The 26,075-nt window shown below is 54.0% G+C and overlaps 3 protein-coding genes and 2 long non-coding RNA genes across 6 annotated transcripts in view; 3 read left to right on the top strand and 2 right to left on the bottom strand.

Annotated features, from left to right (window-relative positions):
• The window catches only part of PRKACA (protein kinase cAMP-activated catalytic subunit alpha), a 28,512-nt gene extending 14,584 nt beyond the window's left edge, over nucleotides 1-13,928 (top strand). The window contains exons 4-10 of one of the 2 annotated variants that reach the window (XM_005588234.4): nucleotides 2,425-2,523; nucleotides 4,529-4,611; nucleotides 8,078-8,204; nucleotides 8,294-8,389; nucleotides 8,483-8,605; nucleotides 11,829-11,993; nucleotides 12,381-13,928. In XM_005588234.4, coding sequence (XP_005588291.1) covers nucleotides 2,425-2,523; nucleotides 4,529-4,611; nucleotides 8,078-8,204; nucleotides 8,294-8,389; nucleotides 8,483-8,605; nucleotides 11,829-11,993; nucleotides 12,381-12,506 — 819 coding nt within the window. In that variant the 3' untranslated portion in view covers nucleotides 12,507-13,928. Of the gene's footprint in view, nucleotides 1-2,424; nucleotides 2,524-4,528; nucleotides 4,612-8,077; nucleotides 8,205-8,293; nucleotides 8,390-8,482; nucleotides 8,606-11,828; nucleotides 11,994-12,380 lie in introns of those variants that run through there. The other variant, XR_012428460.1, reaches the window with a different exon arrangement.
• Nucleotides 13,929-15,136: 1,208 nt separating this feature from the next.
• SAMD1 (sterile alpha motif domain containing 1) lies at nucleotides 15,137-18,118 on the top strand. The gene is made up of 5 exons (XM_005588662.5): nucleotides 15,137-16,155; nucleotides 16,578-16,872; nucleotides 16,967-17,063; nucleotides 17,162-17,273; nucleotides 17,373-18,118. The coding sequence occupies exons 1-5, from the start codon at nucleotides 15,202-15,204 to the stop codon at nucleotides 17,529-17,531; spliced, it is 1,617 nt and encodes a 538-aa protein (XP_005588719.4). The 5' UTR covers nucleotides 15,137-15,201; the 3' UTR covers nucleotides 17,532-18,118.
• A 1,472-nt stretch (nucleotides 18,119-19,590) lies between these two features.
• Nucleotides 19,591-20,042, bottom strand: LOC141409215 (uncharacterized). Its single transcript, XR_012428462.1, has 2 exons — nucleotides 19,918-20,042; nucleotides 19,591-19,821 (listed from the first exon to the last, which is right to left on the bottom strand). It is a non-coding gene; the product is annotated as an uncharacterized lncRNA (long non-coding RNA).
• Nucleotides 20,043-20,327: 285 nt separating this feature from the next.
• Nucleotides 20,328-24,124, top strand: C19H19orf67 (chromosome 19 C19orf67 homolog). The gene is made up of 6 exons (XM_045379969.2): nucleotides 20,328-20,662; nucleotides 22,081-22,225; nucleotides 22,351-22,451; nucleotides 22,535-22,720; nucleotides 23,344-23,478; nucleotides 23,950-24,124. The coding sequence occupies exons 1-6, from the start codon at nucleotides 20,328-20,330 to the stop codon at nucleotides 24,122-24,124; spliced, it is 1,077 nt and encodes a 358-aa protein (XP_045235904.1).
• Nucleotides 22,290-24,381, bottom strand: LOC141409214 (uncharacterized). The gene is made up of 3 exons (XR_012428461.1): nucleotides 24,252-24,381; nucleotides 24,035-24,126; nucleotides 22,290-22,428 (listed from the first exon to the last, which is right to left on the bottom strand). It is a non-coding gene; the product is annotated as an uncharacterized lncRNA (long non-coding RNA).
• Nucleotides 24,382-26,075: the final 1,694 nt, after the last annotated feature.

The following is a 26,075-nucleotide window of genomic DNA, read 5'->3' as shown; positions in this document are numbered from 1 at the left end:
CTCAAAAAAATAAATAAATAAAAATTTAAAAAAAAAATTGTAATTAAAAAAGAAAGTGAAAGAAGCAGATGACATTCATGAAATTCATTTTAATGACATGTTTGGGGCTTTTGTTTTTTTTTTTTTCTTGAGACAGAGTCTCACTCTTGTCGCCCAGTGGTGTGATCTCAGCTCACTGCAATCTCCACCTCCCAGGTTCAAGTGATTCTCCTGCCTCAGCTTCCCAAGTAGCTGAGATTGCAGACGCCGCCACCACGCCTGGCTAATTTTTGTATTTTTAGTAGAGACGGGGTTTCACCATGTTGGTCAGGTTGGTCTCAAACTCCTGACCTCAGGTGGTCTGCCTGCCTCGGCCTCCCAAAGTGCTGAGATTACAGATGTGAGCCACCGCGCCCAGCCTAATGATATGTTTTAATTAAGCCAGTATATCTACAGTATTACCGTTTCCATATATTATCAATGTGAAAATATCATTAATGAAACATTTTACATTCCTTTTGTTTTTTTCCCAGTCCTTCATGACTTCGGAAATATTTCCTTTTTTTCTGTACTGAAGTGTCTTTAAAATCCAGTGTCCATTGGATGCTTACAACAGGTCTCAACTCTGAGGGTAAATTTTTCCTGGAAAGAGGAGAAAAAGGAGGGAAGTTGAAAAAGCTAATTCAGGCCTGGCGCGGTGGTTTACACCTGTAATCCCAGCACTTTGGGAGGCCGAGGCAGGCAGATCACGCGGTCAGGAGATCGAGACCATCCTGGCTAACACAGTGAAACCCCATCTCTACTAAAAATACAAAAAAGGTAGCCGGGCGTGGTGGCGGGCGCCTGTAGTCCCAGCTACTCGGGAGGCTAAGGCAGGAGAATGGCGTGAACCCAGGTGGTGGAGTTTGCAGTGAGCCGAGATCGCGCCACTGCACTCCAGCCTGGGCGACAGAGCGAGACTCCATCTCAAAAAAAAAAAGAAAAAAGAAAAAGCAGATTCACATGCCCAAGTTGTTCCAACTATGCCTGAAAGTCACCAGTACCTACATCAAGTGTTTAATTTTTGTTTTGTTTTGTTTTGTTTTTGAGATGGAGTTTCACTCTTGTTGCCCAGGCTGGAGTACAATGGTGTGATCTCAGCTCACGACAACTTCCGCCTCCCGGGTTCAAGCGATGCCTTAGCTTTCTGAGTAGCTGGAATTACAGGCATCCGCCACCACGCCCAGCTAATTTTTTAATATTTGTAGTAGAGACAGAGTTTCACCATTTTGGCCAGGCTGGTTGTTTTGTTTTTGAGACAGGGTCTTGCTCTCTTGCCCAGGCTGAAGTGCAGTTGGGCTCAAATGATCCTCCCACCTCAGCCTCTGAAGCTGCTGGGACCATAGTCGTGCCATGCCCAGCTAATTGCTTTTTGTTGTTGTTGTTGTTGTCGTTGTTGTTGTTGTTGTTGTTGTTTGTAGAGATGGGGTCTCGCTACATTGCCCAGGCTAGTCTCAAACTCCTGGGCTCTGGTGATTCACCTGCCTGGGCCTCCCAAAGTGCTGGGATTACAGGCGTGAGCCACCATGCCCAACTGGTGTCAGTTTTTAAATTTATATTTAAGATACTTAAAATTTTTGAATTTGGCTCCCCAGTCAACTAGTCACATTTCAGGGGCCCAGCATCCCCCTGTGGCTAATGGGGACTGAACTGGGCAGGGCAGGTATAGACTGTGAGGACACAGCTGTGTGAGCAAAGCAGTTGACAGCTGACCAAGGGACCAGGCTGACTACATGTGACACACCAGCCTGACATCAGCCAGCTGTGTGACCTTGGGCAAGTCACCTCCCCTCTCTGTGTCTGGTCTTCCAAACTGGCATACTCCCAGCATGGGCCTCTAGGGCTCCTGTCCTGATTCAGTGAGAGACTAGGTGCTAGGTGCCTGCTCATGGCATCTGCTATTGGGGACAGCTGATGGCTGAGGAGCAGTTAGCCTGAGATTCAGGTTGCTGTGTGGAGTGTTCTAGACAAGGGTAAGGCAGTTCCTAAACCCCCCACCCCTTGGCCTTCTCCTGCCTGTCTTTTCAATTTCAGTTCAGCTGCCCCTTCCTCCAGGAAGCCCTCTTTGACTCCCCCTTCCTCAGACCATGCCAGGTACTTTACATGGGCTTCTTGGGGGCTGCTTCTCCGCAACCCCAAGATGCCCTCCACCACGGCTCTGACATCTCTGGGGGTAACCCATGTATTCTTTGCCCTGGACTTTGTGCCATGCAAGGACAAGCAGCCCCTAGCCTCCCTGACGCTGTGTCCTCAGCATCAGCCAAGGGCCCGACAGGCCACAGGCACACAAATGATTCTGGCTGAAGGAACCGGCCTGGCTCTGGCATCCCTAGTTCCAGGCATCAGGGGAAATGAGTCCCCTCTCACCTCCCCCTCCTCTCTGCCCTCCCCTCCCACCCTTCCCAGGTGGTGAAGCTGAAACAGATCGAACATACCCTGAATGAAAAGCGCATCCTGCAAGCCGTCAACTTTCCGTTCCTCGTCAAACTCGAGTTCTCCTTCAAGGTGGGGTCCCAGTGGCCAAGGGGCAAGGTCACTGCACTGGGTCCCAGCCTTCTGGCCCCCAGGGCTGGGGTCGGAGCTGAGGACACTCAGTGGCTGCCCTCTTTTGTGGAAGAACAAGCTCCCTGGAGGAGGGAGACCAGGGGACAGGAGTCAGGCTGGGACTCTGGTAGACCCAAGTTCAGTTCCTGGGCCGGCCAATTTGTAGCTCGATACCCTTGGCGAGTCACCCAACCTCAATAACATCCCTCAAAAGCAGCACCCGGTTTATGGCAAGAGCGTGACCCGGGAGCACAAACGCTGTCCCAGGCAGCCGGGGCTCAGTTCCCAGCTCAGTACTTCCTGATGTGTGGCCCCAGGCAAGAGACTTATCTCCCCGAGCCTCAGTTTTCTCATATGTAAAATGGGGATCATACCAGTTCCAATCTGGTGGCGTTGTCATGACAGTTGCAGGCACGTGTTGAGCACCCTTTGGGAGCCGTTTTGGGTGCCATCCAAAGCTGTAGTCATGAGAAACAGGAAAGGCCACTCAGGGCCAGCTTCATGGGCGTTCGACCCAGAGAAGCACAAGGGTCTATGCTCCAAGGGACCCTACACCTGGTTTAATGCTTTGCTGCTGCTGCTGCTGCTGTCTTGAGATCTGTAATAATTTTTTGTTGTTGTTGAGACAGAGTCTTACTCTGTGGCTCAGGCTGGAATGCAGTGGCGCGATCTTGGCTCACTACAACCTCTGCCTCCCGGGTTCAAGCAATTCTCCTGCCTCAGCCTCCTGAGTAGCTGGCATTACAGGTGCCCACCAGCATGCCCAGCTTATTTTTGTATTTTTAGTAGAGACAGGATTTTGCCATGTTGCCCAGGCTGGTCTTGAACTCCTGACCTCAAGTGATCTGCCTGCCTTGGCCTCCCAAAGTGCTGGGATTACAAGCGTGAGCCACTGTGCCCAGCCCAGCCTTTTTTTTTTTTTTTTTTTTTTTGACATGGAGTTTGGCTCCTGTTGCCCAGACTGGAGTGCAATGATGCGATCTCGGCTCACCACAACTTCCGACTCCCGGATTCAAGCAATTATCCTGCCTCAGCCTCCCAAGTAGATGGGATTACAGGCATGTGCCACACACCTGGCTAATTTTGTATTTAGTAGAAATGGAGTTTCTCCATGTTGGTCAGACTGGTCTAGAACTCCCGACCTCAGGTGATCCGCCTGCCTTGACCTCCCAAAGTGCTGGAATTGCAGATGTGAGACACCCTGCCCAGCCATTTATTTTTATTTATTTATTTAATTAATTTATTTATTTTAGACAAGGTCTCACTCTGTTGCCCAGGCTGGAGTACAGTGGTGCAATTCCAGCTCACTACAACCTTTGCCTCCCAGGCTCAAGCAATCCTCCCACCTCAGCCTCCTGAGTAGCTGGGACTACAGGTGCATGCCATGATGCCCAGCTAATTTTTGTATTTTTATAGAGACAGGGTCTCACTGTGTTGCCCAGGCTGATCTCAAACTCCTAGGCTCAAATGATCCACCCACCTCGGCCTCCCAGAGTACTGGGATTATACAGGCATGAGCCACCACACCCGGCCCTCCGTAATAACTTTTTAACCAGGGGCCACCTTTTTTATTCTGGGTCCCACTAATTTTGCAGCCCATCATGATCCCATTTTACAGATGACAAAACTGTGACCTCAAAGCCTTACTCAGGCTCCCAGAGCAAGGTACTACAGAGTTCACCCTCCGGCCAGGGCAGGCTAACCAGCTCCTGACATACCTATGAGCCAGCCCTCACTTTCACCCATTAACAGCAGGATAAGGGTTGCCCCTGCTTCCTGGGCAGAATGAAATGCAACATGTGGGTTCAGCCAGCAAAGCCTCTGGTCCCTAGAACATGATTCCTACGGAGAGCCAGGATCGCTGTTGTCATTTAATGTTGGAACACCAGCCAGGAGGCCCCCAAGGCCTTCAGATAGGGTCCAAGTCTCAGGGAGTGGGCCCTTGACCAGCCACTGCTTCCCACAGGACAACTCAAACTTATACATGGTCATGGAATACGTGCCCGGTGGGGAGATGTTCTCACACCTACGGCGGATTGGAAGGTTCAGGTAAGCAGGCCACCCCCCATCACATCAGGCTGTCGGGTGTCCACAGGTGGCAGTGCACAACCAAGCCCCCCGGGGAATGCAGAGGAGTCCAGCATGCTTGAACATGCAGGTGGTCTCCCAGGATCCTATGGGTTTGTGTTTCCCCTATGCTGAGGAATGTGTGATGTTTCAACCACCACAAAACAAAACAGAGCAAACATGGCAAGTTAGGTGTCCAAACTTTAGTTGGTCCCAGGCGCGGTGGTTCTCACTGGCACTTTGGGAGGCCGAGGTGGGCAGATCACCTGAGATCAGGAGTTCGAGACCGGCCTGGCCAACATGGCAAAATCCCGTCTCCACTAAAAATACAAAACTTAGCTGGGCGTGGTGGCGGGCACCTGTAATCCCAGCTACTCGGGAAGCTGAGGCAGGAGAATCACTTGAACCCAGGAGACAGACATTGCAGTGAGCTAAGATCACACCACTGCACTCCAGCCTGGGTGAGACAGTGACACGCCGTCTCAAAAAAAAAAAAAAAAAAAATTGAAGTTGTTGATTTTGTGCATTTTTTGAGCCCCAAAAGGTGGCATGCATCTGTAATCCCACTACTCCTGAGGCTGAAGCGAAAAGATCATTTGAGCTCAAGAATTTGAGACCAGCCTAGGCTACATAGTGAGGTTTTGTCTCTTAAAAAAAAAAAAAATTGGCCGGGCGTGGTGGCTCACACCTGTAATCCCAGCACTTTGGGAGGCTGAGGCCGGTGGATCAGGAGGTCAGGATATCGAGACCATCCTGGCTAACATGGTGAAACCCTGTCTCTACTTAAAAAATACAAAAAAATTAGCCGGGTGTGGTTGCAGGCGCCTCTAGTCCCAGCTCCTTGGGAGGCTGAGGCAGGAGAATGGTGTGAACCCGGGAGGTGGAGCTTGCAGTGATCGCGCCACTGCACTCCAGCCTGGGCGACAGAGCGAGACTCCATCTCAAAAAATAAAATAAAAATTATACTATTATTTCATTTTATATAGGTCAATAGTTTTATATGTGTAGATTTTAATATATATTTTTATACATAAAATAAAACTACATAAATTTGTAAGTTTAAGATACAGGCTGGGTACTGTGGCTCATGCCTATAATCCCACTTTGGGAGGCCAAGGTGGGCAGATTGCTAGAGCCCAGGAATTTGAGACCAGCCTAACATAGCAAGACCCATCTCTACAAAAAGTAAAAAAAAAAAAATAGGTTGGGCGCAGTGGCTCATGCCTGTAATCCCAGCACTTTGGGAGGCCGAGGCGGGTGGATCACCTGAGGTCAAGAGTTCGAGACCAGACTGACCAACATGGTGAAACCCCGTCTTTATTAAAAATACAAAAATTACCTGGACGTGGTGGTGGGCGCCTGTAATCCCAGCTACTCAGGAGGCTGAGGCAGGAGAATCGCTTGAACCCAGGAGGTAGAGGTTGCAGTGAGCCCAGATGGCACCATTGCACTCCAGCCTTGGCAACAAGAACGAAACTCCATCTCAAAAAAAAAAAAAAAAATTAGGTGTGGTGGCACATGCCTGTAGTCCCAGCTACTGGGGAGGCTGAGGTGGGAAGATCACCTGAGCCTGGGAGGTCAAGACTGCATGAGCCGGCCAGGCGCGGTGGCTCACACCTGTAATCCCAGCACTTTGGAAGGCTGAGGCAGGCGGATCACGAGGTCAGGAGATCCAGACCATCCTGGCTAAGACGGTGAAACCCCATCTCTACTAAAAATACAAAAAAAAATAATTAGCAGGGCGTGGTGGTGGGCACCTGTATTCCCAGCTACTCGGGAGGCTGAGGCAGGAGAATGGAGTGAACCTGGGAGGAAGAGGTTGCAGTGAGCCAAGATCGTGCCAGTGCACTCCAGCCTGGATGACAGAGCAAGACTCCATCTCAAAAAAATAAAAAGGAAAAAAAAAAAAGTCTGCATGAGCCATGATCACGCTGCTGCACTTCAGAATGGGTAACAGAGACCCTGTTCAAACAAAAAAAAATTTTTAGCTTAAAAATTTGTCTTATTAACTTATAAGTTTACATATGTACTTTTATTTTATTTTTTGAGACGGAGTTTCAGTCTTGTCACCCAGACTGGAGTGCAGTGGCGTGATCTCGGCTCCGTGCAACCTTCACCTCCTGGATTCAAGTGATTCTTCTGTCTCAGCCTCCCAAGTAGCTGGGATTACAGGCGCACGCCCCCTTGCCTGGCTAATTTTTGTATTTTTAGTAGAGATGGGGTTTCACCATGTTGGCCAGGCTGGTCTCAATCTTCTGACCTTGGGTGATCTGTCCCCCTCGGCCTCTAAAGTGCTGGGATTACAGGCATGAGCCACCATGCTGGCCTTGTAGTTGTATTTTAGATAGAAAACTATAGATTCACTTTACATACAATAAAATGCACAGTTCTTCAATGCTCCATGCCACAAATTTTGACAGTTGTATACAGTTACCTAACCTCCACCTAAAACAGTATATGGAACTTTTCTATCACCCCAGAAAATTCCCTTGAATCCCTTTCTTCTTCTTTTTTTTTTTTTTTTTTTTCAATAATATACAGAGGTGGAGGCCGGGTGCAGTGGCTCACGCCTGTAATCCCAGCACTTTGGGAGGCCAAGGCGGGCGGATCACAAGGTCAGCAGTTCGAGACCAGCCTGACCAACATGGTGAAACCCTGTCTCTACTAAAAATATAAAAATTAGCCAGGTGTGGTGGTGCATGCCTGTAATCCCAGCTACTCAGGAGGCTGAGGCAAGAGAATCACTTGTTTCCAGGAGGCGAAGGTTGCAGTGAGCCAAGATTATGCTACTGCACTCCAGCCTGGGCAACAGAGCAAGACTCCATCTCAAAAAAAATACTGAAAAAAAAAATATATATATATACACACACACACACACATCTCTGCATACACACAGAGGTGAGATCTTGCCTATGTTACCCAGGCTGGTCTCGAACTCCTGGGCTCAAGTGATCCTCCCACCTCGACCCTCCAAAATGCTGGGATTACAGGGATGAGACACCGCGCCGGGCCAAATCCCTTTCTTGACACGTCACCTCCCCGCCAAAGGCAGTTGTCCTTTCTGACTTCAAACACCGTGCCTTTGTTTTGTCTGGGCGTGGACATGATATAAATGGAATCATTCATGTTCTTTTGTGTCTTCTTTTGCTTTAACATAATCAGTTTGAAATGCAGCCACGTTGTTGAGTGGATGCATGGGCTGTCCTGTTGGCAGTGGTGGTGGTGAGTGGAATTCCATTATATGACTATAGCTCAGTCTGTGATTCCATTCTCCTGTGGGTGGACCTACAGGCTATTTCCCATGTCGGGCTATCTAAGAATCAGGTGCCTCGCATTTCTGACAGCCGGACTGGAGTTGTCTTCCTCTGGGGAAGGCTCTGCAGGGCCACCTGCTGGACCATTTTGGGGCATGGCCACTGACATTCACCTCTCCATCTGTCCCCATCAGCGAGCCCCATGCCCGTTTCTACGCGGCCCAGATCGTCCTGACCTTCGAGTATCTGCACTCGCTGGATCTCATCTACAGGGACCTGAAGCCGGAGAATCTGCTCATTGACCAGCAGGGATACATTCAGGTGCCCACCAGGCCGGGCGAGGGGCAGCCCTGGGGAAGCCGTGGCCTGGACCCTCCCTTCCTGCCAACTGCCTGTTCTTGTGCCCACAGGTGACAGACTTCGGTTTCGCCAAGCGCGTGAAGGGCCGCACTTGGACCTTGTGCGGCACCCCTGAGTATCTGGCCCCTGAGATTATCCTGAGCAAAGTAGGCGCCTCCCCAGCCCTCCCCTTCCCCTGAGGCCGGCTCTGCTCTCCTGCTCGCCCCCTCCTCACCCTGTGCCCCCCCATCTTGCTCCAGGGCTACAACAAGGCTGTGGACTGGTGGGCCCTGGGGGTTCTTATCTATGAAATGGCTGCTGGCTACCCGCCCTTCTTCGCAGACCAGCCCATCCAGATCTATGAGAAGATCGTCTCTGGGAAGGTGAGGTCCGGCTGCGGGGACACAGCCCTGGAAGAAACAGACCCTCCCCTGCTCACTCATCCTACTCCCTGGGGAGCCCTGCTTGTTGTCAGAATAATCTAGAAGTTCCTTAAGTCAGGCCAGGTGGTGAAGCTGGACGCACCGGCCACACTGAGGCCAACACCTTGAGGCCCCCTCACTGTCCAGCCCCAACCCCGCGGTTCCAGAATCCCAAGAGCTTCCAAAACCCCAAGCCTCACAGAAACTTCTTGGCCGCAGAACACAAACCGCCCTGCCAGGCAACCCTCTTCGTCACTCCTTGTCCCAGTTAGTGTGAGTTTTCGCAAATTCCAAGGCAGAAAAACCAGTGTATTTGGTTCCTGTTCCCAGGTGCTGTCCGCAGCCTCACCAAGGAGTGCTCTCACTTAGCGTTTACAGCCCATGCTTCCTCTCCCAAACCCAGACTTGCCTAACTCTGAGGGTTCGGATGAGGGGTGCTGAAACCACCTCAGCTCACATCTGTGACAGGCGCAAAGTGCCTGCCATCCACCAGGCCCTAGAATCCCCCCATCAGTCACACCCTGAGATGGTGGCACCCTCTGCAGGAGAGGTGAGGAAACAGGCTGGGAAAAGGGATGTGTCTTGGCCAAGATCACACTTTGGTGAGTAGGTAATCATCGTAGGCACTAAGAGCAGGAGAGAGGTTGGGGACCCCACCTGTGCCCTCAGCTCAACCACCTTGCTGGGAAGACCCGACCATCCCCCGACTTGGTCCAGCATCTCCTACACAGGAGCTTTTGGTTGGCCCAGAGTCACGACACTGTGGTGGCAGCATCCTCAGGCTCAGCCTGGGCCCCAGTCCGGACCCCAGTCCCAGCTCTGCCACTGATTGGCTTTGAAACTTTGCATTTGGGTGCAATGGCTCACGCCTGTAATCCCAGCACCTTGGGAAGTGGAGGCTTGAGGCCAGCAGTTCCAGACCAGCCTGGGTAACATAGCCAGACCCCATCTCTTAAAAAAAAAAAAAAAAAAAAGCTAAAAATTAGCTGGGCGTGATGGTGCACCCCTGTATTCCCAGCTCATCAGGAAGCTGAGGCAGGAGGATCACTTGAGCCCAGAAGTTCAAGGCTGCAGTGAGCTGTGACTGTGCCACTGCAAACTAGCCTGGGTCACAGAGCCAGACACAGTCTTTTAAAAAAAATTCAGGCAAGTGGGGTACCCGGCTGGACACATAGCATCACTAAAAGGGAAAGATGAAGGCCTGGCACGATGGCTCATGCCTGTAATCCCAGCACTTCGGGAGGCTGAGGCAGGTGGATCACGAGGTCCGGAGTTCAAGACCAGCCTGGCCAACATAGTGAAACCCCATCTCTACTAAAAATACAAAAATTAGCTGGGCATGGTAGCAGGCACCTGTAATCCCAGCTACTTGGGAGGCTGAGGCCAAAGAATTGCTTCAACCCAGGAGACGGAGGTTGCAGTGAGCCAAGATCACACCATTGCACTCCAGCCTGGGCGACAGAACAAGACTCCGTCTCAAAAAAAAGGAAAGATGAGGCATCTGCCATGGGTGGAATAGAAACTGCCAATAAAATGGCCCAGAGTAGGCCGGGCACGGTGGCTCACGCCTGTAATCCCAGCACTTTGGGAGGCCGAGGCGGGCGGATCACAAGGTCAGGAGTTTAAGACCAGCCTGACCAACATGCTGAAACCCTGTCTCTACTAAAAATACAAAAATTAGCCGGGTGTGGTGGCGTATGCCTGTAAATCCCAGCTACTCAGGAGGCAGAGGTTGCAGTGAGCTGAGATTGCGCCACTGCACTCTAGCCTGGGCAACAGAGCAAGACTCCATCTCAGAAAAAAAAAAAAAAGAAAGAAAAAAAAGAAAATGGTCCAGAGTGGAAAAAAAAAAAAGAAAGAAAAAAATCACAGAAGATCCCATAGGAGAAGATGCACATGACTCCCTTCTTTGTAGCATTTTCTAGTTCCCCCACACCCTCAGTGGTGTTATCTCCCTCGTGCAGCCCTGGGATATCTGCCCCACATCTGAGAGGCATGCACAGGCCCAGAGAGGTTAAGGGCCATGGCCAAGGTCACAAAGCGTGTAAGAGGCACAGCAGGAACAAGAAGTCGTTTCTTGCAACTATAACTCCAGTGATGACTTGCATACAAGGCTATGGGCTCAGAGCGTATGGGGAAAACTTTCAAGAAGAGTCGAGCTGCACTTTAAAGAATGGAAGAGCCTTAGCTATGCAGAAAGAGAGGAGAGAAAAAGTTTGTCATAAGCATGAATATTTCAGAAGTCTCTGAACCCCAGCAGAGATGCCTTCAGCAGCAGCGGCAGCAGCAGCAGCTGAGAATACAAGTTCTAGAGTCCAGTAGACCTGAGATGGAATTGCCCCATCCCATGCCTCAATGTGACCTTGGAAGAGCTGTTTAACCCTTCCAAGCCTCAGTTTCCCCTTCTCTGAAATGGAAATCATCATAGCACTTGCCTTAAGAGCAATGGTTCTTAAAGGGGACCCCTTTCCAGCATCACCGTTGCTGGGGAATTTGTTAGAAATGCAGATTATTGGGCCAGGCACGGTAGCTCACAGCTGTAATCCCAACACCTTGGGAGGCCGACGCAGGTGGATCACCTGAGGTCAGGAGTTCAAGACCAGCCTGACCAATATGGTGAAACCCTGTCTCTACTAAAAATACAAAAATTAGCCAGGTGTCGTGGCGTGAGCCTGTGATCCCAGCTACTTAGGAGGCTGAGACAGGAGAATTCCTTGAACCCAGGAGGCGGAGATTGCAGTGAGTCCAGATCGCACCACTGCACTCCAGCCTGGGCTACAGAATGAGACTTTTTTTTTTTTTTTTTAATGCAGATTCTTGCTGGGTGCGGTGGCTCACGCCTATAATCCCAGTACTTTGGGAGGCCAAAGCAGGAGGATCGGTTGAGCCTAAGAGTTCTAGACCAGCCTGGGCAATATAGTGAGACCCTGTCTCTACAAAAACTTAAAATAACTAGCTCTTGAATTTTTAAAGTTTTTAAAGAAATGCAGATTCTCAGGCCACAGTATCACTTCCTAAATTGGAAACTGTAGTGTAGGCTCAAGGAGCTGTTTTACAGGATGCCAGCAGGCACTCAGCTTTGGAGGCCCCCACCCAGTAGGACTGTTGGATGGAGAAAGAAGCCTCATGGGCTCCCCAAGTTCCAGACCAGCTTCCCACCCTGTCCTTGTACCCCTTCCTCCAGGTGCGGTTCCCTTCCCACTTCAGCTCTGACTTGAAGGACCTGCTGCGGAACCTCCTGCAGGTAGATCTTACCAAGCGCTTTGGGAACCTCAAGAATGGGGTCAATGATATCAAGAACCACAAGTGGTTTGCCACGACTGACTGGATCGCCATCTACCAGAGGAAGGTGGGTCTCCCCTCCTTAAGCTGCTGAGGGTTTGGGAGCAAGCCGCGAGTCAGGGAGGACAGCCAATAGAGAGAAAGAGAAGAGAACACAGGTTCAGGAGCAACCTAGAGTAGAGAGCTTAGAGCAGTGGGGTCTAGAAATGGGATTCTGGGGTCATTTGGCCATTCCATGACCTTGTGCAGCAGATGCCTCTCTGGGAAATAATTTCCCCTTTGATGAGTTGGCTACATTAAGAGTTTCAGGCGTTAAGAGGAATCCATAACCTAATGGGAAGCACAGGCCTGAGTCAGAGTAAATATCTCTTGAATGTTAGGCCATTCGCATTTATTGTTGTAATAATGATTATGTTGAATGCTGAGGTCTGGGTGATTCTTGATCCCTCTCCAGGTGGAAGCTCCCTTCATACCAAAGTTTAAAGGCCCTGGGGATACGAGTAACTTTGACGACTATGAGGAAGAAGAAATCCGGGTCTCCATCAATGAGAAGTGTGGCAAGGAGTTTTCTGAGTTTTAGGGGTGTGCCTGTGCCCCCATGGATTTTCTTTTCTTTTTTTTTTTTTTTTTTTTTGGTGGGGGGGTGGGAGGGTTGGATTGAACAGCCAGAGGGCCCCAGAGTTCCTTGCATCTAATTTCACCCCCACCCCACCCTCCAGGGTTAGGGGGAGCAGGAAGCCCAGATAATCAGAGGGACAGAAATATCAGCTGCTCCCCCTCATCCCCTTTGCCCTCCTGCCCCCTCCCCCACTTTTCCCTTCCTCCTTCCCCACAGCCCCCCAGCCCCTCAGCCCCACCCAGCCTACTTCTGCCTGTTTTAAACGAGTTTCTCAACTCCAGTCAGACCAGGTCTTGCTGGTGTATCCAGGGACAGGGTGTGGAAAGAGGGGCTCACACTTAACTCCATCCCCCACCCACACCCCCATCCCACCCAACCACAGGCCCCACTTGCTAAGGGCAAATGAACGAAGCGCCAACCTTCCTTTCGGAGTAATCCTGACTGGGAAGGAGAGATTTTTAGTGACATGTTCAGTGGGCTGCTTGCTAGAATTTTTTTTAAAAAACAACAATTTAAAATCTTATTTAAGTTCCACCAGTGCCTCCCTCCTTCCTGTACTCCCACCCCTCCCATGTCCCCCCATTCCCCAAATCCATTTTAAAGAGAAGCAGACTGACTTTGGAAAGGGAGGCGCTGGGGTTTGAACCTCCCCGCTGCTAATCTCCCCTGGGCCCCTCCCCGGGGAATCCTCTGCCAATCCTGCGAGGGTCTAGGCCCCTTTAGGAAGCCTCCGCTCTCTTCTTCCCCAATAGACCTGTCTTCACACTTGGGCTTTGAGAGCCAGACAAAGCAGCTGCCCCTCTCCCTGCCAAAGAGGAGTCATCCCCCAAAAAGACAGAGGGGGAGCCCCAAGCCCAAGTCTTTCCTCCCAACAGCGTTTCCCCCAACTCCTTAATTTTATTCTCCGCTAGATTTTAATGTCCAGTCTTCCCTCAGCTGAATGGGAAGGGCATCCCTGCAAAAGGGAACAGAAGAGGCCAAGTCCCCCAACGCCATGGCCCGGGGTTCAAGGCTAGAGCTGCTGGGGAGGGGCTGCCTGTTTTACTCACCCACCAGCTTCCGCCTCCCCCATCCTGGGCGCCCCTCCTCCAGCTTAGCTGTCAGCTGTCCATCACCTCTCCCCCACTGTCTCATTTGTGCTTTTTTCTCTCGTAATAGAAAAGTGGGGAGCCGCTGGGGAGCCACCCTATTCATCCCCGTATTTCCCCCTCTCATAACTTCTCTCCATCCCAGGAGGAGTTCTCAGGCCTGGGGTGGGGCCCCGGGTGGGTGCGGGGGCGATTCAACCTGTGTGCTGCGAAGGACGAGACTTCCTCTTGAACAGTGTGCTGTTGTAAACATATTTGAAAACTATTACCAATAAAGTTTTGTTTAAAAAAAAAAGTGTCGCTGGTGTTCTCGACTTCGATCACCCACCCACACACCCCCAGGGGGTTGGAAAGGGAATTTCGGACCCCAGAGTGCAAGCCGATCAGGTCCCGGCTTGAAGTCCTTGTAAACAGGGTTTAGCTGAAATTCCGGCACTCCTTCGGCCCCGCAGGAGAAACGAGCGTCAAACTGCCCTCTGACCCCAGATTCGGGGTCCCCAAATCTGCAGCGCGCCCCCTCGGCGTCCAGCCCGGGACCGAGAGGGCGCTCTAGGGAGGCGCTGGGGCCGGCGCGCCAGAAGGCCGAGCGGCGGCGGGGGCGGCCCTGGCAGGGGGAGTAGAAGGGGGAGAGGGTGCGCGCCCCCCTCCCCGCATCCTTAGCGCCGGGCCAGGCGCGCCTGAGGGACGCGGGGGCGGCGGCAGCAAGAGGGTCCCCGCAGCACCCTGCGAGCGCGGCAGCCCCGGCCCGCGGGCGGCGAGTTCCCGGTAAGTGCGGTCCGGAGAGCGGAGCGCGCCGGGGAGGCGTGGAGAGGGGGGCTGGGCGCCGGGGACGTCTGGGTCCCGCGCCCAATGGCTGGAGGGCGGCCGAGCGCCGCCCGCCCGCCCTGCCCGCCCCGCCCGCCCCCTCTCCCCTCCCCCCGGCACTCCCCTCCCCCTCCCCCGCCCGCCGCTTTCCCCCGCCCCCGCCCCGGCGCCAACTCCGCGGCGCCTCCTTAAAAAGCGCGCGGGAGTTGTAAGGGGGGGCCGGAGCGAGCCGGAGTGAGCGAGAGCGCAGGGTAAAGGGGGCGGGCGGGGGGCCCGGGCTCCACCTTAAAAGCGGGCGCGTGGGGGTGGGAGGGAGGAAGGCGGGCGGCGGGGAGGAGGGAGGGAGGGAAGGAAGGGGGGCCGGAGTGTCCCGGGCGCAGGGCGCGCGTGCGGCGGCGGCGGCGGCGGGGAGGGGCCGGCCGCGCCGCGCTCCCCTCCTCCCCCTCGCATCCCCGGCCCCGCGCGCGCCCAGCAGAAGCGGGTCTGTGTGTGCGTGCGTGCGAGTGAGTGAGTGTGTGCATATTTTTTTCTCTCTTTTCTTTCTCTCTCACTGTTTTTTCCTCTCTCTCTCTCGCTCTCTCTCTTTTTTTTTTTTTTTTTTTTGCAAAGAAACAGCAGCGCCGCCGCCGCTCCGCCGAGGCGCTGCGCCCCCCGGGGGGGGAGGCGGAGGAGGCGGGCAGCGGCGGAGGGAGGGGAGCCGGGGAGGGGGGCGCCGCGCTGGGAGGGAGGCAGCGCGCACGGTGCAGCCGGGCCGGGCGGGAGGCATGGCGGGGCCCCCGGCCCTACCCCCGCCGGAGACGGCGGCGGCCGCCACCACGGCGGCCGCCGCCTCGTCGTCCGCCGCTTCCCCGCACTACCAAGAGTGGATCCTGGACACCATCGACTCGCTGCGCTCGCGCAAGGCGCGGCCGGACCTGGAGCGCATCTGCCGGATGGTGCGGCGGCGGCACGGCCCGGAGCCGGAGCGCACGCGCGCCGAGCTCGAGAAACTGATCCAGCAGCGCGCCGTGCTCCGGGTCAGCTACAAGGGGAGCATCTCGTACCGCAACGCGGCGCGCGTCCAGCCGCCCCGGCGCGGAGCCACCCCGCCGGCCCCGCCGCGCGCCCCCCGCGGGGCCCCCGCCGCCGCCGCCGCCGCGCCGCCGCCCACGCCCGCCCCGCCGCCACCGCCCGCGCCCGTCGCCGCCGCCGCCCCGGCCCGGGCGCCCCGCGCGGCCGCCGCCGCCGCCGCCACAGCGCCCCCCTCGCCCGGCCCCGCGCAGCCGGGCCCCCGCGCGCAGCGGGCCGCGCCCCTGGCCGCGCCGCCGCCTGCGCCAGCCGCTCCCCCGGTGGTGGCGCCCCCGGCCGGCCCGCGCCGCGCCCCCCCGCCCGCCGTCGCCGCCCGGGAGCCGCCGCTGCCGCCGCCGCCACAGCCGCCGGCGCCGCCACAGCAGCAGCAGCCGCCGCCGCCGCAGCCACAGCCGCCGCCTGAGGGGGGCGCGGCGCGGGCCGGCGGCGCAGCGCGGCCCGTGAGCCTGCGGGAAGTCGTGCGCTACCTCGGGGGCAGCGGCGGCGCCGGCGGTCGCCTAACCCGCGGCCGCGTGCAGGGGCTGCTGGAAGAGGAGGCGGCGGCGCGAGGACGCCTGGAGCGCACCCGTCTCGGAGCGCTTGCGCTGCCCCGCGGGGACAGGCCCGGACGAGCGCCGCCGGCCGCCAGCGCCCGCCAGTCTCGGAGCAAGGTGAGCGCGCCGGGGAGCGGGGGCGCCGCGCGGTGGGCAGGTGCGGGCGAAGTTGGTGGCGGGGGTGCGAGTCCCGGGAGGAACTGGGTGGCGGGTGACTGGGGCTTTACGCGCGTTTCCTGCGGGCTGGGTGCGTGGTGACCTTGGCAAGTGCTTGAATCTCCCGGAGCCTCAGTTTCCTCCGCTGTAAACGCGGCTTAATAACAGTAGCGACCCCTTGGGGTTGTTGAGCGAGTTTAGTGAGATTCGGTTGTCGAGGGCTTTAGTTAACACAGAGCCTGGCACGGAGTGAATGCGTAAAAGTTAGTCCGTATTGTTCTTAAAGGTGGAATCGGGCCCTCCTCACCACCGCCCGTATGCTACAGGCAGGGTCAGGGATTAGAACAGCTATTAATCTTGCATGCTTCTCTCCTCGGTCCCAGAGAGGTGGAGAAGAGCGAGTGCTTGAAAAAGAGGAGGAAGATGATGATGATGAAGATGAAGATGATGAAGATGATGTGTCAGAGGGCTCTGAAGTGCCCGAGAGTGACCGTCCTGCAGGTGCCCAGCACCACCAGCTTAACGGCGAGCGGGGACCTCAGAGTGCCAAGGAGAGGGTCAAGGAGTGGACGCCCTGCGGACCGCACCAGGGCCAGGATGAAGGGCGGGGGCCAGCCCCGGGCAGCGGCACCCGCCAGGTGTTCTCCATGGCAGGCATGAACAAGGAGGGGGGAACAGGTAAGGACTCCTCTGGGTGGGGGAAAGTGCTAGGTGGGGAGGAACTCAGCCCGAAAACAAAGCCAAAGGCAGGTGTTTTTTTTTTCTTTCCCAGCTTCTGTTGCCACGGGGCCAGACTCTCCGTCCCCCGTGCCTTTGCCCCCAGGCAAACCAGCCCTACCTGGGGCGGACGGGACCCCCTTTGGCTGTCCGTAAGTTGGGGTGTTGGAGACATGGGAGTGCTGCCCCAGGTGTGTGGCACAGCCAGAGGGACACCCGTGTTCACTGGTGCCCGTCTGTTTTGATGCAGTCCCGGGCGCAAAGAGAAGCCGTCTGATCCCGTGGAATGGACGGTGATGGATGTTGTGGAATATTTTACCGAGGCTGGCTTCCCGGAGCAGGCGACAGCTTTCCAAGAACAGGTGAGTTCCCAGCCCAGGACTACACACTGACAAAGAGGGGCTCTCTGGGATGTGCCCTAACCCCGGCTCGCTCTCTCTCTTTGTCCCTGTCCCACCCAGGAAATTGATGGCAAATCTTTGCTGCTTATGCAGCGTACAGATGTGCTCACCGGCCTGTCCATCCGCCTCGGGCCAGCCCTGAAAATCTACGAGCACCACATCAAGGTGCTTCAGCAAGGCCACTTTGAGGATGATGACCCCGATGGCTTCTTAGGCTGAGCGCCCAGCCTCACCCCTGCCCCAACCCATTCCGGCCCCCATCTCACCCAAGACCCCCCAGAGTCCAGGAGCTGGACGGGGACACCCTCAGCCCTCATAACAGATTCCAGGGAGGAGGGCACCCTCTTGTCCTCATCTCTGCCCCTTGTGTCTCTCTCTCTCTCTTACACATCTGCCCCTCAGCACGTCGGTGTGGGGAGGGAATTGCTCCTTAAACCCCAGGTGGCTGACCCTCCCCACCCAGCCCAAGACATTTTAGGAAAAAAAAAAATGAAATGTGGGGGGCTTCTCATCTCCCCAAGATCCTCTTCCGTTCAGCCAGATGTTTCCTGTATAAATGTTTGGATCTGCCTGTTTATTTTGGTGGGTGGTCTTTCCTCCCTCCCCTACCACCCATGCCCCCCTTCTCAGTCTGCCCCTGGCTTCCAGCCCCTAGGGGGACTAGCTGGGTTGGGGTTCCTCGGGCCTTTCCTCTCCTGCCTCTTTTCTTTCTGTTGATTGTCGCTCGAGCTGGCTGTATTGCTTTTTAATATTGCACCGAAGGTTTTTTAAATAAAATTTTAAAAAAAGGAAAAGGGGAAAAAAAAGAACCACGGAGTCCGTTTTATGAATGGGGCGGGGAGAGGGCATTAAAGAGCCTCTGGTTAGGACAGAATCATTTGGAGAGAGAGAAAAAGGGAAACAATGAATTATAGCTGCCTATAACAATAATTGCTGCAGAAAGGTGGGAATCTTTGGGTTTTTTTTCCTCTGTAATCTCCCCATGTCCCAGAACTGAGCTAGGCACAGAGCAGGTGCTGAATTTTTGTTTTCCTTTTAGAGATGGTTTCATTCTATCACCCAGGCTGGAGTGCAGTGGTGCTATCATAGCTCACTGTAGCCTCAAACTCCTGGGCTCAAGTGATCCTCCCACCTCAGCCTCCGGAGTAGCTGGAACTACAGATGCACTCTGCTATGGCCAGCTAATTTTTAAAAATTTTTGTCCGGGCGTGGTGGCTCACACCTGTAATTGCAGCACTTTGGGAGGCCGAGGCAGGTGGATCACGAGGTCAGGAGTTCAAGATCAGCCTGGCCAAGATGGTGAAACCCTGTCTCTACTAAAAATACAAAAACTAAAAAAAAACTCAGCTGGGCGTGGTGGTGGGCGCCTGTAATCGCAGCTACTCAGGAAGCTGAGGCAGAGAATTGTTTACACCTGGGAGGTGGAGCGTGCAGTGAGCCGAGATCATGCGCTGCACTCCAGCCTGGGTGACAGACTGTCTCAAGAAAAAAAATTTTTTTGTGGAGATGAGGGTCTCACTTTGTTGGCCAGGTTGGCCTCAAACTCCCAGCTGCAAGCGATTCTCTCTTCCTGCCTGGGATTTGAGCCACCATGCCTGGCCTCAAATATTGTTGAATGGTTGGCAGTTAAGTCCTTGGGTTTATAAGCATTTTCTCAACTGTCCTCCCCAAGTCCCCATAAGACAACTCATAAAATCCCACCTTACAGAAGAGGCAGCTGGCCCGGCACAGAGATACTGTGTGCTCGGGATCACACAGGGTGGCATCTGACACCTGTCCGAGTTCTTCACTCCGAGTCTTTAAATATAGAGTATTTGACATAACGTACATTAAAAACTATAAACCTGTCAGCCTTTGTCTACTGCAAATAATCTGCTACAAATATTGGGGGCAGGAATCTGTTCTAGGACCATAGTAGGCTCTCCAGACCTCATGGTCTTCTTCATTAAAACAACAGAAAATTCCTTCTGGGCCATCAGATGAGATCATGAGAGGAGAAGATTTCCAAGTGAAGATTTTGTTTGTTTCAAGACAGAGTCTTGCTCTGTCACCCAGCCTAGAGTGCAGTGGTGCAATCATAACTGGTGACAGCCTCGAACTCTTGGGTACAAGTGATTCTCATGCCTCAGACAACACCCAACGAACATTTTATTTTTTGTATAGACAGGGTCCTGCTATGTTGCTTAGGCTGGTCTTGAATTCCTGGCTTCAAGCAGTTCTCCCGTCTCAGCCTCCTAACGTGTCAGAATTACAGACATGAGCCACCAAGACCAGCCTGAAGGTTTTTTCAGATTTATTTATTTTATTGTTAGTAGTAGTCGTCAGAGCTACTACATCCAAAGTCCCTACTAAGTTCTAAGGCAGTTTCTCAACTCCATTAGAGATTTTTTGTTTGTTTTTTGTTTTTTTTAAAAAAAACACGCTGGGCACTTCAGGAGGCCGAGACAGGAGGATCGCTTGAGTCCAGGAGTTTGAAACCAGTCTGGGCAACATAGAGAGGTCCCCATCTCTAAAAATTTTAAATTAAAAAAAAAAATTTTTAACAAAAAAAAACCAGGGTTCTGGGAGTGAGGGGCTGGGGCCTGGGCAGCCTCATTCCATATACCTGTGCCGGGTTGAGGTGTTGGAGACACGTTTGGAGACCCCTCCACTCTAGGAATCCACCTCGAGAGATAAAGGTCCCGGCCCTAGCCACACCCCCAGGACACGGCCAGAGGTCACCTCCCTAGGCAGGTCCCTCCTCCCCACCGCCAGGTTCCCGGAGCGCGTGCGGCGCGTGTGCAGGGGTAGGGGGCCGCGGGCGCGCGGACTGGAGCGGCGCGCCCCTCCCGCGTGTTGAAATTCAAAAGAGGCGAACGCCCCCGCCCCCGGCGCGGCGGCGCGGCTCCAGTGGAGAGGTCAAGGCAGGGGCCAGTCGGAGGCTCCCGGGGCGGGGTCGAACCCGCGGCCAACGTCAGCAGCAGCAGAAGCTTAAAGAGCTCAGGTCCCCCCACCCCCCCCGCCTCTGGTCCTACCATGGCTACGGAGCAGTGGTTCGAGGGGTCGCTCCCCCTGGACCCTGGAGAAACACCGCCTCCAGATGCCTTGGAACCTGGGACGCCGCCCTGCGGAGACCGCTCCTGGTCGACACCCCCTAGCAGGCCTGGGAACCCATCTGAGCCGGACCCTGAAGATGCCGAGGGGCAGTTGGCTGAGGCCCCGGCCTCCACGCCTTCCCCCGAACCTCTGGTCCCCGGGCCCGGGCCAGCACCTCCCCGCCTATCCCTGGACATTTTGTTCAGCCCCATCACCCAACAGCTGCGCTACCTACTCAAGAAGGCGGATGATTTCCAGAGCTACTTGCTCTACAGGTGATGCTGGACAGGGTCCCAGGTCCCCATGGGTAAGGAGACTTGGAGGGGAGGCGACAGGATAGGTGACACATGCCAGGGTTGCAAAATGACAAGCGCTAGGAGCCAGAGGGAGGCAGTGGAAGAAGCTAGCATATCAGAATCCAGTTTAAGAGAGTGAGGAGGACTGTAGAATTGAGGGTAGGGCACTGCTGCTATTACTGTCCTGGCAGTGTGGGCCTGGGGTTGTCAAGTCTCTAGGACTTTTTCTCCCAGTTTTTAAGTGCTGTCTTAGATTTTGAACCCTGTGCCGACTAAACAAGACCCACCTGAGCCAAACTTGGCCTGTAGGACATCAGTTTGAGACTCCAAAGGATCATGTGATTCACACACCAGGTTTCCTTGTGACTCTCCAATTTCAGTGTCCATTGGTATCTCCTAGGAGGCTGGGTTGGATTTTGCTTGTTTTTGAGACGGAGTCTCGCTCTGTTGCCCATGCTGGAGTGCAGTGGTGCAATCTCGGCTCACCGCAACCTCCATCAGCCGGATTGAAGCAATTCTCTGCTCAGCCTCCCGAGTAGCTGGGATTACAAGCACCCGCCAACACGTGTTGCCCGGCTAATTTTTTTTTTTTTTTTTTTTTTTAGTAGATTCGGGGTTTCACCATCTTGGCCAGGCTGGTCTTGAACTCCTGACCTTGTGATCCACCCGCCTCGGCCTCCCAAAGTGCTGGCATTACAGGCGTGAGCCACCGCACCCAGCCAAGGTTGGGTTTTTTTTGTTTTGTTTTGTGTTTTTTTGAGATGGAGTCTCGCTCTGTCACCAAGGCTGGAGTGCAGTGGGGGCGAACTCAGCTCACTGCAACCTCCACCTCCCAGGTTCAAGGGATTCTCATAAAGCTGGTTTTCTAATGAGACAGGGTCTTGCCCTATCGCCCAAGCTGGAGTGCAGTGGGGCAGTCATAGCTCACTGCAGCCTCAAACTCCTGGTCTCAAGCAATCTTCCCACTTCCACCTCCTGAGTAACTGGGACTATAGGTGCCACCATGCCCAGCTAATTATTTTTTGTGTAGAGACGGGGTCTTGCTACGTTGCCCAGGCTTGTCTGGAACTCCTGGCCTCAAGCAATCCTCCAGCCCCAGCCTCCCAAACCTCTGGGATTGCAGGAGTGAGCCACTGCGCCCAGCCCCTTAAGGAAGCTCTGGGTCCTAAGTGGCGATGTGAGACTCAGGTGTCAGCACTTTTAACAAGTGTTCCAAATGGGTTTGATGCAGGTGAACCAGAAAGATGTTCAGAAAAGACCTGAAACTGGGGGCTTTTCTAACAGGGGTCAAAGCCAGGGATACAGGTTGGGGTTGAGTAGAATGGGGGAAAACGGGGGTGGGGGGGGTGGGGAGGGATTGTGAGGGATTGCAGGCAAAGGCCCCCTTCTTCCTTCAGCAGAGACCAAGTACAGAAGGAGCAGCTGGCCAAGGCCATGCCCACCTTCTTACAGATGTGTGAGCCCTACTTCCTGTACCTGGAGGCAGCCGCGAGAAGCGTACCCCACATCTATGGACCCCTGCAGGAGCTGGTCCGAAAGGGGGTGTGTGGAGGTTTCTTAGACCCCACGCCCCTTTCTTCTCGCAGCTCCGAGCCTGCGGGGATGGTGGAGGGGGAGGCCCACTCCTCTCAGGCCAGCTGATCTCACTGTATCCATCCTGTATGCAGCTGTTAGAGATCTCCCAACAGCTGACCCTGCGCCTGGAACAGCTGGTCCTCATGTATGCTTCCTTTGGGTTCGTGGACCTGGAGGAGACAAACCCCCTCAGGTAAAATGGTAGGAGATTCAGATGGGGGGGATGAAGGAGTCCAAGGCCCAGCTTCACCCCTCCATTCTCTCATGTCCTGCCAGCATCTCCTGTTTCTTTTGCGGGAGGTTCTCCATCAGCCTGTCCCATGAGATCTCCATCTTCAGATACTGTGCTCCAACCGCCTACACTGCCAGCCGCTTTCCCCGCTACCTCTATAAGAAGATGCGCTGGCACCTGGAAGCCACCCCAGAGGCCCCTGGTCGGGGACAAGATTCCCTTGTGGATTAGTAAGTCCTCTTACCCAAATCAAAGTCCTCCCCTTTTTATGATGAATGCCAATATGGCCCTCCAAACTGTCACCAGCAAAGTGAAAAGTGAGCCAGGGCCCGGTGCCATGGTTCACGCCTGTAATCCTAACACTTTGGGAGGCTGAGGCAGGAGGATCACTTGAGCCCAAGAGTTTGAGATCACCTGGGCAAGATGGCAAGACCCTGTCTCAACAACAAATTCGCCAGGCGTGATGGCTGGCGTCTGTAGTCCCAGCTACTTGGGAGGCTCAGGCAGGAGGATCACTTGAGCCCAGGAGTTCAAGGCTACAGTGAGCTGTGATTGTGCCACTGCACTCCACCCTGAGTGGGAGCAATAATCTGTCTTTTTAAAAAAAGTGAACCAGGAAACTAAAGGCTTTTGAAAGGCTACCTCTATTTTCTTAAAACCCACCCTCCCACCAAAATAAAAGTTCTCATCTTAAAAGGAGGCTGGCAGGGAGAAAAGGCCTTAGAGTCACATTCCTACCTGAGAACTTCAGGGCAACTTCTGACGAGTTCCCACTTCACCTCCAAAATTAAAGCCCTCAACAGAAGAAGCTAGGAAATTGATCACTTCTAATTACAGCTCCCTCCCCTCCCAGCTACTTCCTGTGCTATCGAGATACTTGGGAAGACACAGGCCAGAGTCCAGCCAATTCGTGCCCGCAGATCCAGAAGCTGTGGTCCATCGGCCGATGGGTGCCCCTAGGACCAGCCGAGGATGACCTTTATTCATGGTAGGAGCTAGGGCAATAGCAACGTGGGCTTGGGCGCTAGACCAAGCGCTAGATGGGGAGGCAGAACCCCACCAAAGATAATCCACCTTCCCAAACACTGCTTCCCTTAGTAATGATAGTATTTTATTGTGCCCTGAAAAGCACTTCATGCAGACCCCAGTAACAACCCATCGAGATCTATGCTATTGGCCCCATTTAACAAAGAAAACAGGGTGCTCAGAGAAGTTGTTACCTGCCCAAGGACACACAGCTAGCAATGCGATTGGACAGGTCAGGACCAGTTATTCAGCCTCTAGGAGCCATTACTAAGTTTCTGATCAACAAGGAAACAAGTTTCCCCCGAGGGTTTTTCCCACCGGCAGCTGAAACAAAGCCTCTTTCAGCTGACGCATCTCACTTAAAGGGAGAGACTCCCGAGGGGCAGGGGGCACTCAAGTCCAGGCCTGTCTATCCCTGGCCCCCCCACCCCAGGATTTTGTGCCCGCAGCCGCTTGGGGACTACCAGCAGCTGCTGACCATCGGCTTCGAGGAGCCCACGCCCATGCTGGCCACCGACCTGCTGGTGCAGATCCTCACGGGCCAGGCAGGCCAGGCCCGGCCTCCGAGCGCAGCCGGGCCCGCGGGGTGGGCGGCACAGGGGTCTTGAACCTGGGAAAGGGGGTAGGAGCTGGAACTTGACAGTTCCAAACTCCAGAAGAGGGGGCAGGGGAGGGGCTCACTCATTCTCTCAGTGCAGCCTGGCCTCGCCTTCCAAAGGGCCAGGCCGAGCTGACCTGTCTGCACCGAGTCCGGCCTGGCCGTGGGGCCGTGAATGCGGACACGTCAGTTTTGTGTTAAATAAAAGAAAGAAAGAGGTCACAGGCTCAGTGTCCGCTGCGAACGCCGCGCCCCTCCTCCGGGGACGTTTCCCCGCCCACTCGCGTGGCCTTCTGGGAAATGTAGTCTTTTCAAAGAAATCTGAAATTCGCCAATAGGCAGACGAGAGTTTGGCGCATGCGCACAGGCAGAAATGAAGCAAAAAGGGAAATGGTGCCGGTCAACAACCGGAACCCAGAAAACTGTAAGTTTAGGGTAGCGGGGAAATTCAACGCCCACTGGAGGAAGAGACTTAGGGCTACGCCCACTCCCATATTTTGACCCGGAAGTTATTTCTTTGTAGCGTAAAAGACTACTTTTCCCGACGTGCCCCAGAAAAGTGCCCTCGATCAGTTTCCGAAGGGCCCGAGTTAGACTTTTTCTCTTCCAGCTTTTGGTACTTGCCAGACAGGTCGTCGTCTTTCTCGGGGTATCCAGGGTGCGGACAAGGTGGGAGAACCCTAGGGAATCCAAGCTTAGGATCTCTTAGCCTCTCTCCAACCTCGGACTGGAGAGGAGACCCTGGCTGAGGGAAATGAACTCACCCGCTCAAAGCTCCGGCGAGCAAGTGGCGAACCTTGGACCCGAACCGGGTACTTGTGGCACGTTGCAAGGGGAAGGGTGTCCTCCTGAGCCAGGTGTCACTCAGCCGCTGGTTATCCCCTTTTAATCCAAGGAGGGCCCTTTTGGTTCCTCTTCCCCCCAGCACCCAGAGCTCTGCCTTTTTTTTTTTTTTTTTTTTTTGAGACGGAGTCTCATTCTGTCGCTCAGGCTGGAGTACAGTGGCCTAATCTGGGCTCACTGCAAGCTCCGTGTCCCGGGTTCACGCCATTCTGTTGCCTCAGCCTCCCCAGTAGCTCGGACTACAGGCGCACGCCGCCACGCCCGGCTGATTTTTTTTTTTTTTTTTTTTTTTTTTTTAGTAGAGATGGGGTTTCACCGTGTTAACCAGGATGGTCTCGATCTCCTGACCTCGTGATCCGCCCTCCTTGGCCTCCCAAAGTGTTGGGATTACAGGCGTGAGCCACGGTTCCCGGCCACTATTGCTCTTCCATGTGTATTTCTGGTGACAATTTCTGACTGCATCAAGGATGTTTTTAGTCCACAGCTGTGGTCTGAATGACATCAAGGAAATCCTGATGCTCCCTGATACTGCTTTGAGGGAGGCCCTGTGAGTTTTCCTGTGGCTGTAAGATTTTTTGCGGGAAGGGAAAGGTCTTGCTCTGTCACCCAGGCTGGAGTGCAGTGGCGCGATCCTGGAACCTCTAACTCCTGGGTTCAAGTGATCCTCCCACTTCAGCCTCCTAAGCAGCTGGGAGTATAGGCAGCATCGATGCCCCTATTTTATTATTATTATTGTAGAGAAGGGGTCTCGCTATGTTGACCAGGCTGGTCTTGAACTCCTGGCTTCAAGCTATCCTCCCACCTAGGCCTCTCAAAGTGCTGGGATTACAGGCGTGAGCCACCATGCCCGGCCTTTAAGATTCTTTAGCCTCGTGGGGTCCAATGGAAATATCAAGTGAGTTGCAAACGCAAATCACGTATGTAATTTCAAATTTTCTAATAACCACATAAAAAAATTAAGAGGTTAGATTCATTTTCGTGATATTTTATTTAACCTGTTAAACCCAAAATATTATTTCAATGTATAATCCATGTAAAAAAACTGAGGTATTTTCCTTTTTTGTACTGTCTTAGAAATCTTGGCATGACATGGTGGCTCATGCCTATAATCCCAGCAC

The sequence above is a fragment of the Macaca fascicularis genome, chromosome 19 (assembly GCF_037993035.2).
Source record: "Macaca fascicularis isolate 582-1 chromosome 19, T2T-MFA8v1.1".
Lineage (NCBI taxonomy): Eukaryota > Metazoa > Chordata > Mammalia > Primates > Cercopithecidae > Macaca > Macaca fascicularis.
This window is presented reverse-complemented; position numbering and strand designations above follow the sequence as displayed.

Bases quoted from the DNA above. Each gene is read 5' to 3' on its own strand.
- SAMD1 (XM_005588662.5), top strand. From the start codon at position 15,202: ATGGCGGGGCCCCCGGCCCTACCCCCGCCGGAGACGGCGGCGGCCGCC. The intron at 16,156-16,577 runs GTGAGCGCGCCG...CCTCGGTCCCAG, and splicing joins CCCGCCAGTCTCGGAGCAAG to AGAGGTGGAGAAGAGCGAGT. The intron at 16,873-16,966 runs GTAAGGACTCCT...TTTCTTTCCCAG, and splicing joins GAACAAGGAGGGGGGAACAG to CTTCTGTTGCCACGGGGCCA.
- C19H19orf67 (XM_045379969.2), top strand. From the start codon at position 20,328: ATGGCTACGGAGCAGTGGTTCGAGGGGTCGCTCCCCCTGGACCCTGGA. The intron at 20,663-22,080 runs GTGATGCTGGAC...TTCTTCCTTCAG, and splicing joins CAGAGCTACTTGCTCTACAG to CAGAGACCAAGTACAGAAGG. The intron at 22,721-23,343 runs GTAAGTCCTCTT...CTCCCCTCCCAG, and splicing joins CAAGATTCCCTTGTGGATTA to CTACTTCCTGTGCTATCGAG.